Raw genomic sequence first — 10,172 nt, 5'->3', positions numbered from 1 at the left:
TAAGCAGCAACGAACACATAACACGAAAAAGTAAACCTTACATATTTTCACCATCTTCTACCAATGAATTGATCAATCTACACCTAATCTTACTTCCACAAGTAGCAAGTTAGCTCCATTAAGAGAAATATATAAGAACAGAATACCTTTGAATCAACAACCCACTAGTCTTACAACGTGTTAATTCTATAATCTCCTAAACTACACCAAATGTAACATCAACAGACAACCGTCCATCATATAGATCATCTACAAAACAGTCTCTTGGAAGGATGTATCAAAAAATTCATTATCCAACTAACTAAGCTTTATACAATAGAAAATAAAGATGCTAGCATAAACTCTATTCCCAAACTATTAACTCTTCTGCTATTTTACGACATACCCTGTAACAGAGAATGTAATCATCAACAGAAAAATTCAGCTAGGAAGCAAGAAATTTGAACTGCAACAAAATAGGAACACAAGCGAGATAACATTGACCATCAGATCCAGACATAAGAGATACCTACCCATAAAAATATCAATATCAATCAGGTTTGTTTCTTATACGCTTATTAGAAACAAATTTCCGACCCTCAGGCCATCACCATTACATGTAAGATCAAAATTTGAGGCATCACATATATATAGTGCACTTTAAACTCCTCAATAACATAAAAACAATAAGGTAAGAGAAATTGATCCAAACGAAAACCTCAGATAGGCACATATCTCTTAATAACCTGCTTCCCCGCGACGGCTGCCCCTACCATCAACCCACCAATGGCACCGGCTACAGCCGCTGACCTCGGTCCATTCGCCGCCTTGAAGAGCGCACCTGTGCCGAGCCCTGCAGCGACGCTATTGATCCAGTCGTCCGAATCCCTAACGACGACCATCCCGCTCTCTAAACCGGCATAGAGAAGTCCGATCACGCCCAATCTGTTCCCGATTCGTCGGCCGTCCTGGCCGGAGGAGTTGAGGACGCGATTGATCCGAATCTTGAGGGTATCCCCGGGCTCGGCAGCGCGTACCGCTCGGTGGAGACCGAGTCCGGCGCCAGCGACGGCCCCAGAGAGGTAGCCTACGCCGGTGTAGTAGGTGAGATTCTCCCCCCATGACCTACGCTGGGCGACGGACTCCTCCTGGAAGAGAAACTCCGGTGAGGTGGGGAGGTCGTATAGGTTTCGGTAAGGGATCTGAAGGTCTTGATACGGGTTGTACAGCCGACGACCAGGCTCTTGCCGTCGATCGCCGTCGTCGCCGCCGAAGATTCTCGGATCCGCCATCAGATCTCTCTTCTTCCTTTGGCCTTCGATAATTCCTAGGGCTAGGGTTTCGTGGAGGAGAAGGATTCGCCCGACAAAGCCGGAGCGAAGCAAAGAGGCGAACACGGAGGCGGCGGGGGAAGGGCTTTTTCTTTAGGTCGAGGGTTCGTTGCAATTTTACAAAGAGACCCCTCTCTCGAGGAGATTGCGTATCCGACTTTTCTAGGTTAGCCCCTTGCGTTTTCCGATATTTACTTAAATTATACACCGAGTAGAGCTCGGTTGTTCTGAAGGAATCTGGAAGTCATATTCCTTCTCTTTTTACGCTCTAAAGAGGAATCTTCTCTCCTCCAACTATTATCTATCATTAATTTGAATCCGGTTTCAGTGTTCAGGTCTACAACTCCTATGTTGTATGGGTTCTGGAAATATTATTTCCTTCGCATAATTAATTAGATTGTGAGCTAGACAGTTAGCCTATCGAACCGGGTTATAATGGGCTGACTCTTTCAATCGCATTGTTAGAAGATAGGATGTCAATTATTTATGTTAGTGGTTGGACTTAATTATACTGACACTTCTAGAAAATGAAAATAAGGAGACAACATGGCATTTATATCTTTTCGACTATTTTTTTTAAAATTTTGCTATTTACTAGATAATCTTGTTGTAAACCGGCAGATTTGCTTAATTACGAGTTAGAAAACAATGTATGTAGACTTAGATCTGATCCTCATCATATATTTTATACTCGTGAATCTATGATTGCAAACTTGTGTTGTAAACGAGTGATATATGGACCCACCATACACCGCTTCTATTTTCTTTTCAAATTTTTTGGGAAAGAAGGAAAATTATAATCTACCACTATGTAACTTTAATCATAAGCAGTTAATCTTTCTATATTTTAGATCAAATTATAAATGTAAGTCAATAGTTAACTGAGATATAACTTAATTATTCTATTCATTGTGGAATAACTTATATGCTAATTTAGCTAATTATAATTGCATAGGAAACTTACACTGGTTTAGGCTAGTGTAGTATTTAGTTGTAAACTAGTATAATTGTATAATTATTATAACTTAATGTGATATAGAAAATAGAGATTTTTTCATAAATGATAAAAATATATTTTTTGAATATATGGATGAGAAGAAAAGGAGGAACACAACTAATGAAATAAAGTCTTTTCAATGATAAAATAATAATTAATAAATATAAAAATATCAAATAAGAGAGGATATTGAGATGAGTTGTTATTTAGTCATGTTATTATATAAAAAGATTTATTTTAAAATAAAACTTATACTTATTTATATAAGCAAATAGAGCCTTATCTTATTATTATTCATCGCAAAAAATATTGGCATCAATAAAACACCATTAATTTACATGCAAATATAGTAATTATAATTTGGTCTAAAATTATTAAGTTTAAACTACAAAAAATATATTAAAATCGAGTACAAGCATCAACATAAATATATATATATATATAAAGTAATTTAAACTCGAAAATTCCAGCCATGGTGACTAGTAGCTTGCCCGCGTATAGAAAGTGGAAACGACTCGTTCTTTTGTCTCTTCCACTTTTATCAATCCTTTATTATTACTTCTGTCTTAAACCACGTGCTTGTCCAACTGTCCCACATGTTGTATCTGGAAAGAAGGGAACATTGCAAGCCGGACTCTTATGACAAATTACGAAGCCAAACTTCAAATTCCATCTCTCCCAGCATAGCATATAGATCACCATCAACTTCCAATTTTGTATTGTTTAAGACTTAAGAGCCAGATTAGATTCAGAGTCAGGTAGGGTTCTTAATCTTAATCAAGATATAAAAAATCACTAATCCTCATTTCTTCTCATTCTGTGTCTCTTCACAGTATATGGAGGAATATATGATAATCTTATCAGGCTTTTTATTACATATTCATTTTGTTACTGCTATCAGGTTGGTTTGAAGAAGCATAATAAAGTAACACACAGGAGAAGGGATAGATTTCACATAAATCTACATTTTATCATCTAAAAAGTCTCTCTTTCGGCGATTTACTACTCATCAGCAAAAGCATCCCACTCTCGCCCATATCTTTTTTCTACCTCCCTTTATTCTCCTTATTCTAAGGCTAAGATCCCTTTCTTGCTTTCCCATTCCCTCACACTTCACACTAGTGCCAGAAGAGAAAGGAGAGCTCAGAATGCACTTCATCCCATCTCTCTTCTTCTTCTTCCTCGTCGCCATCCATGGCTGCTCCGCCATCCAATACAAGGTCGGCGATCTCGACGCCTGGGGCGTTCCCCCTCCTTCCAAATCTAACCTCTACTCTGTCTGGTCTCAATCCCACCACTTCAGGCTCGGCGATTCCCTCCGTAAGCTTGCTCCCACTCTCTTTCTTTTCTTCAGATCCCGCCGCCTCCTGTCGGTGAATCTCACAATCGTTTCTTTTCTCTCTCTTTCTTGCAGTGTTCCTCTACCCGCCGAGTCAAGACTCGGTGGTGCAGGTATCGGAGAAGGAGTACAATAGCTGCGCCGCGTTGGATCCGATACTAAGATTGGACGACGGCAACTCCGTCTTCAACCTCACGACTCCGGGTCGGTTCTACTTCATCAGTGGGGTTTCCGGTCATTGCGAGAAGCTCCAGAAGCTCGCCGTCGACGTCCCCAACGCCAACGGGACCTTCTTCCCGCCGTCGGAGGGGTCCCCCGGCTCGCCGGCGGCGTCGCCGTCCTCGTCGACGTATCCGATTGTGTTCGGGCCTTCGGCGGCGCAGGAGTCTGGGGCTGGTAAGCTTGGGGCTTTCGCTGCCGGTGGATCCGTGATCGCAATGGTGTTGCTCACCATTTGTGCCCTCTGATGAGATTGGTGTTCTAGTTTTGGGAATGGATTGATAAGAGCTTGGCGTTCAAATTTTTGTTGTATTCGTTCATTTATCTTCTAAGGCTGTCTGATGTACTTCTTCATGATTTACTAAAGATGCTACTTTCGTTATATTTCTAGAAAAGGATTAAACTATAAAGTACAAATCAAGTAGATGTGTTTACAACGGTCAGAGAGAGATTGGAAAAGAGGACCACGTTTTGGTGAAGTTATAAAATTTTGCAATGGAATAAAAGAGAGGTAAATGCAGAGGATTAATACATACAGGCAAAAGGAAACCCACTTCCGACTTCCGACTTCCTCTCGAAACAAACAAGCAAGCAAGCAAACAAAAGATGAAAAAGAAATTAAAACATTTTTATCGGCGACAATATGTTTATCTTCTCAGGCAGAAAAAAAATTATGTAGTATGATCTGTGAGAGCATACTACATATTTTTGATGCAACCTTCGATTAGGTTAAAAGAAAAAAATAAAATCACAATGCTGCAAATTCACAAGAAGATAATAATTGCTTCTAATTTTACAAAAGCTTGGTGCCAATGATAGAGGAAGAGAACCTTAACTAAGGTTCAGCTCTTCACTGTCACATAAGACTAAATACTAGAATAAAAGAGAGACTAATCGGGTTAGATTAGAAAAAAGGATGCTGAAAATGCAGCACCTGCAAGCAACCACTGACTTTACAATACAACAATCCTATGATCTTAAGAAAAACTGGCGTTACAGGATACAGTTAAGCAACCGTTTCAACATCAGTTGTCATCGCCTTCCCTTCAGATTCGTAACTGGCAGCCCCAGCTACAGATGATTCCATATACTGGGCTGTCTGTTGCTTTGACTCTGCCCCGACAAAAGGACTCCGCAGCTGTGTCGAATCTGCATCAACACCACTGGTTGTTCTGGGAGGTGAGGGTGGCTGCACCTCTACATCTGGATAACCAGCCTTAAACCTAGCTCTCAAACCTTCATCTACTAGTCTCACTCCATTCAATTGATTCCCTAGCGACAGCCACCTGAACAAAACCATCAACCATTAGACTGCAAGGCCATTGAATAGAAAGCATAATAAACTAATGTAAACTGGAACTGGCAAATAAGAAGATACACTAGAAAGAGAATTATTATTTTATACACATCACTTCACCAGGAAAAGCTGGTTATTGAGGTATATAAGAAGAATCCATAAAATGGAGTATATTGAACAGTATAATAAGAAGAGGCTTGTAAACTGTGTTTAAGTATAGAAACAGAAATACCCCTTCAATTCTAACAATATAAACAGGATACATCACCAGCTAAAAAACAAATATTAAGAACTAGACCACTAATACATACCCGGCATGTGTATTATGCATTCGAGCAAACAATTCTAACTTCCTTGTCCTTGGGCTTATCCTCTCCAGCATTGGATACATCTGTGATGAAAGCATGCAATAACATGAGGTCTAGAACTTGAATTTTCCACTTGAAGATGGAAACAGTGTTAGGCAATCTCTATCTCTATACAAGTATTATTCTATTGGACATTGTTTCCAAGTGGGAAATCCCTGCTGTAAAAGAAGATTGATCTGTAAATTCTCAGGATCCATTAAAGCTTCCAAAACTTCCCCATCATGGCAAATAGTAAGATAGAGGAAAAATGCTATGATAAAGAATAAGTTCACTGGAAGGAGATGCAAGAATTTTCTGAACCATTCGTCTTACAAACCAAAAGCAAGAGTGGTCTTTGAACAGTCAAATTTCCAATTCATGGTAAAATTCTGTAGTTTTGAATATAATTCCTTATACTCATTTCTGTAAAGTAGAAGCCACAGAAGATACCAGATTACCTCATCAGGTTTTCGGCTCGTCTCGCGAACTTCAGCAACAATAACATCTGTATCAATATTCCTGTTCACCTCTGGATTCCCTTTTAATCCAACAAGGCAATGTTCTTTACTGTGATTAAGCCAATGACCTGTTCGTCCTGTTCTAATAATTCGCTGGAGTTGATTGGTTTTCACCCAAATGATTTCCTCAACCCGCTTATATCCCCAAAGCTCTAAACTGATACTCACATGCAAAGCCATGTCAGTTCAATTCAATTCCCATAGTAAAACTAAGTCCTTGGATAAATGATAAACATAGATTATCTGATTAAATACTTGCAATAGAACACATTTGGTATTCGAATATTAGCAGAACGAGCAGAGAATAAGAAAGGTGCAGCAGATCAAGTATGATAAAACATGCAGCATGATCTTAACTACAATTTAATCCAATGGAACAATCACAAAAATGACGACATAGATTAGATCCTATACTTGAAGAGTATATTTCCAGAATGTTTTCTTCCCCTGAGCTCCAATCTGAAGTTTTAACAACAATTCTGAATTTCTCATTTAGTCTTTGAATGGAATATATATATATATATATGAAGACCATGAAATTTATAATGTGCTCATCTAAGTTCGTAAAACTAATGTCTGAAACTGCTCTAGTTGGAGCATTCTCTACCATAAACTGACTGAATGCTAAATGACATAAAGCAAAAAGTATAATGACAAATGCTGATACTAAAGAATTATCACAACTACTGCATGAACCAACCTCCCTCAGAAAGGGCATAATCAGATGTCAACAAGAGTATCTCAACCCAAAATCAGAAAAAAAAAGAATGATAATAAGATTCCATAACAGATCCAATTGAACAGATTAATCTTCAGATTCAAACTTTAAGATAGAATTAGCAAGAAACTGCCCAGAACAGCTGGCAGGCTGCAGTTAATGACAAAGAACTAAGCATTTGCCAGCTGATATGCCTAATAAGCAGATCTTCTTCTCTACAGAACATGACAATCACCACATAGAAGGTTGTTCTCAACTTCCTGGTGTTACCATCGAACAAATTATCAAGAATTTTAAGCTGAAATGAGAACTTACCACTCGCGCCCGAGTTCCATTGCACGTCCAGTGACCCAAAGGAAAATCAGACCATCAGTCTGCAAAGCAGGTACATTAAGATTCCTCATCTCATCATCAGCCATTGTACCATATGGCAGTTCCATGTGAATGTCCCAAGGAGGGTCAGCCATGATAACTCCAAACTGCCCTAAGATGTCCATTCTAAAACTACGAATATCACAGTTTATCCATTGAGGTTCACCGAGTTCCACTTCTGAACAATATTCAGCCCTTTGGGACTTCAATGCCTTTTGGGGTGGAAGATTGGCAGCTCCCAACATCATTGGAGATATATCTGGCGTCTGGTCAAGTTCATAATGAACATATTTGCAAGTCTGCCAGCAGAACAACAGATCTCAGCCACAATATATAAAATGGGAATAAACAAAAGCAAAAGGGAAGATGATGGTTTAACCTTTGTGTGGCGACACGTATCAAGAAAAGAACAATCTCCTAAGTTTGTATCAGTGTGTGGAGCAATGATTCGGCGAAAATGAACCTGGTTGCAACCATGTGATCGCTTAATAACATTTCAAGAAAACAGTACTGAAGATAAAGTGCCAAACAAAAGAAATGAGGCAAACTTAATTTCATGAAGGACAGAATACATTGCGTATAATTGACCTCATTTTGATTAATCAAAAGTAATACAGAAAATCATTGTTAAGGATCAAAATAACAATTCACCATTAATGTGCAGGCAGTTGTTGCGAGCATCTGGTAATTAAATAATCTTTTTCATTTAATTCCATGTATTTGAGAATGCCATAAGTCATAAGACACCAAATCAAAGTCACTAAATTGATCTAAGAACAATTTAGCAATGAATAACAAAAAGCTAAGCATGTTAAGAAATAAAAAAAATGTAGCATATGAAGTATAAGCAAATTATTCATGTGCTGTATTAGTAATCTTATCATAAAAAAGTTATGCCATGAGATTGGCATAAGAAATTATTGTGTTATGAAGGTATAAATTATATATAGAATAGGGAATTATTCATGTTGTCATGGTAAAAGACAATATATCAGTGAATAAAACACTAACCTTGTCACATGCAACAAAGGAACCAGATTGGCGTCTGCAATCTTCTTTGGTTAGATTGGAACAATATTCCTTGAGTTGGGAACCGCCCTTGGTCTTGAACTGTAAAAAATGGATAATCAAAGTTAGACACCAGAAATAGAAAAAGCTGTTCTCGACATAGAGAAGCTTCAAACTAGTCAAGCGTTCACTGATCCTTAACTTCAAAGCATCAAATTCTCTAAAGCGCAACTTACATTACCCTCTGAAAGCAACAAGAATGAAAAGAACCGGGGACTTGATATTATCTATCGATAATACTTTCATTAGCATCATTATGCCAAAAAAATTACTAACTTAATCATCGGAATTTCTTCTCTCTTCTTGATGGTAAGGTACAAGAAGACAAGATTATGCAATCCCCTATCATCTGAAATTGTAGAAGTGGTTGCCTAAACATGCCATAAACAAGGATGAAAAGAGAAAGAAGCACCAAGATCTCCAAACCTTTGCAGCAACAGCAGTCTCCTTCGCAGTTGGCCTATGAATGAGATCCAAAAGCTCCTCCCCTGTCTTCGACTTCTGCATCTCCCTAAAAGTCTTCTTATTTAGTAATAGCTCAAGGTCCTTCAAATCCTCCTCCTCCGACTTTTGCTTAGATTGTCCAGGGCTGAGGCCACCCATAGGTCCACCTGGCCCCATAAAAGGCCGTTGGAGCGGAGCAACACCCATCATCCTCGGCATACCCATCAAGCTCATAACCCTAGGGCCTCCTCTGGACGCAACCATTGGCGAGGCACCTGCTCCGCCAAACATGGGCGACATAAGATGAGATTCCGGAGGATTCATCCACATCTCAGGCGTCGGCCTTGGTATGATCATACCACTGTTATCAGCTCCGGGAGTCGCCGAACCCTGACCCTGGTTACTCCCATCACCTGTACCGGGTTCCAGAGTAGCCGACGGCTGTGAATTATGCGAGGAAGAGGTCTCCGGCAGCTCCTTGAGAAGCTTACTCCGATCAATTCCCCAAACCATCAGCATCGACTTCCCCCCGACGGCGAACTCCTCAAGCTGCACCCCGCCGTTCTCCTCAGCGATCCGCCGCAGCGCCATCTCGACAACGGAAACTGCTCCGATCTCCGTACCAAGCTCGACGAGCGCCGCCCTCTCGGCAGGGGTGGCCGAGGACCGATCGCTCTCCAGGCGACGTAGCAAGGCCTTAGAGTCAATCTCGGAGAAGGGCACGAGCTCGAGGAGGCAGACGGCGACCATGGTGCGGACGACGGAGAGGCGGTCGACGGCGCCGGAGAGATCGGCGGAGGGGCGATCGCCGCGGCGGGGGTCGGGGGAGAGCTTCGGGCGCGTGCGGGGGAGGGAGGCATTGGAATCAACAAAGGGGCGGGCGAAGGGTTTGTGGTTATGGTTATGGCTCGTTTTGTGGTTAGGGGTAGGGGTAGGGGTAGGGACAGGGGTAGGGGAGAAGGGGCGGTGGTTGAAGGCGGAGATGAGGCGGAGGGAGAGATCGAGGGAGGAGACAAAGTCTGGGAGGAGGGAGTGGAGGGAGGAGATGAGGTCGAGCTGGGTTTGGCGGCGGGATTCGACGGCATCCTCGAGCTGGCGGCGGAGATCCTTCACTGTGGTGAGGTCGTCTCCCCCGCTGCCGCCGCCGCCGCCAGCTACGACGTCTTGGGGCTCCATGATGTGACTCCGCCGGAGAAGAAGCACGTGATCAAATACCCCTCGTTAGGGTTCGTTTTGCGTCGACGTCTTTCTGCTAGTTATATTTTGTTATATATATATATATATATTAAATTAAACTGATAAATATGTTACCTCTCAAAGTTACAATTGATTTTGTAGTAAAAAATCATGTTAACTTTTTAGTCACGGTTTGTCTTATTTTTTTACCACCCAATTGACCTTTTGTGCAGTTGAATTTTAACCATCAATTTTGAGCATACTATTGATGATCAAACTTTGGCTTACTGTAAACAAGTTCAACCCTCAACGGTTACCTATAACAAAGAATAAAATATATCTTCACAACTACGTCTTACATTGGAAA

General features: G+C 40.7%; 3 protein-coding genes across 3 annotated transcripts; 1 reads left to right on the top strand and 2 right to left on the bottom strand.

Moving 5' to 3' along the window:
- Positions 1-490: 490 nt before the first annotated feature.
- LOC140766993 (mitochondrial import inner membrane translocase subunit TIM23-1-like) lies at positions 491-1,454 on the bottom strand. Its single transcript, XM_073106724.1, has one exon. The coding sequence runs from the start codon at positions 1,269-1,271 to the stop codon at positions 699-701; it is 573 nt and encodes a 190-aa protein (XP_072962825.1). The 5' UTR covers positions 1,272-1,454; the 3' UTR covers positions 491-698.
- A 1,780-nt stretch (positions 1,455-3,234) lies between these two features.
- Positions 3,235-4,247, top strand: LOC140767558 (early nodulin-like protein 8). The gene is made up of 2 exons (XM_073107518.1): positions 3,235-3,627; positions 3,722-4,247. Exons 1-2 carry the CDS (start codon positions 3,456-3,458, stop codon positions 4,111-4,113), a joined length of 564 nt encoding a protein of 187 aa, XP_072963619.1. The 5' UTR covers positions 3,235-3,455; the 3' UTR covers positions 4,114-4,247.
- Positions 4,248-4,628: 381 nt separating this feature from the next.
- On the bottom strand, positions 4,629-9,885 carry LOC140767556 (probable N(6)-adenosine-methyltransferase MT-A70-like). The gene is made up of 7 exons (XM_073107516.1): positions 8,612-9,885; positions 8,129-8,227; positions 7,497-7,580; positions 7,061-7,416; positions 5,968-6,184; positions 5,474-5,553; positions 4,629-5,151 (listed from the first exon to the last, which is right to left on the bottom strand). The coding sequence occupies exons 1-7, from the start codon at positions 9,803-9,805 to the stop codon at positions 4,872-4,874; spliced, it is 2,310 nt and encodes a 769-aa protein (XP_072963617.1). The 5' UTR covers positions 9,806-9,885; the 3' UTR covers positions 4,629-4,871.
- Positions 9,886-10,172: the final 287 nt, after the last annotated feature.

The sequence above is a fragment of the Typha angustifolia genome, chromosome 9, assembly GCF_048772165.1.
Source record: "Typha angustifolia cultivar Huaian chromosome 9, ASM4877216v1, whole genome shotgun sequence".
Lineage (NCBI taxonomy): Eukaryota > Viridiplantae > Streptophyta > Magnoliopsida > Poales > Typhaceae > Typha > Typha angustifolia.
Note: the sequence above shows the minus strand (reverse complement) of the source record. Positions and strands in the feature narration are given on the sequence as shown.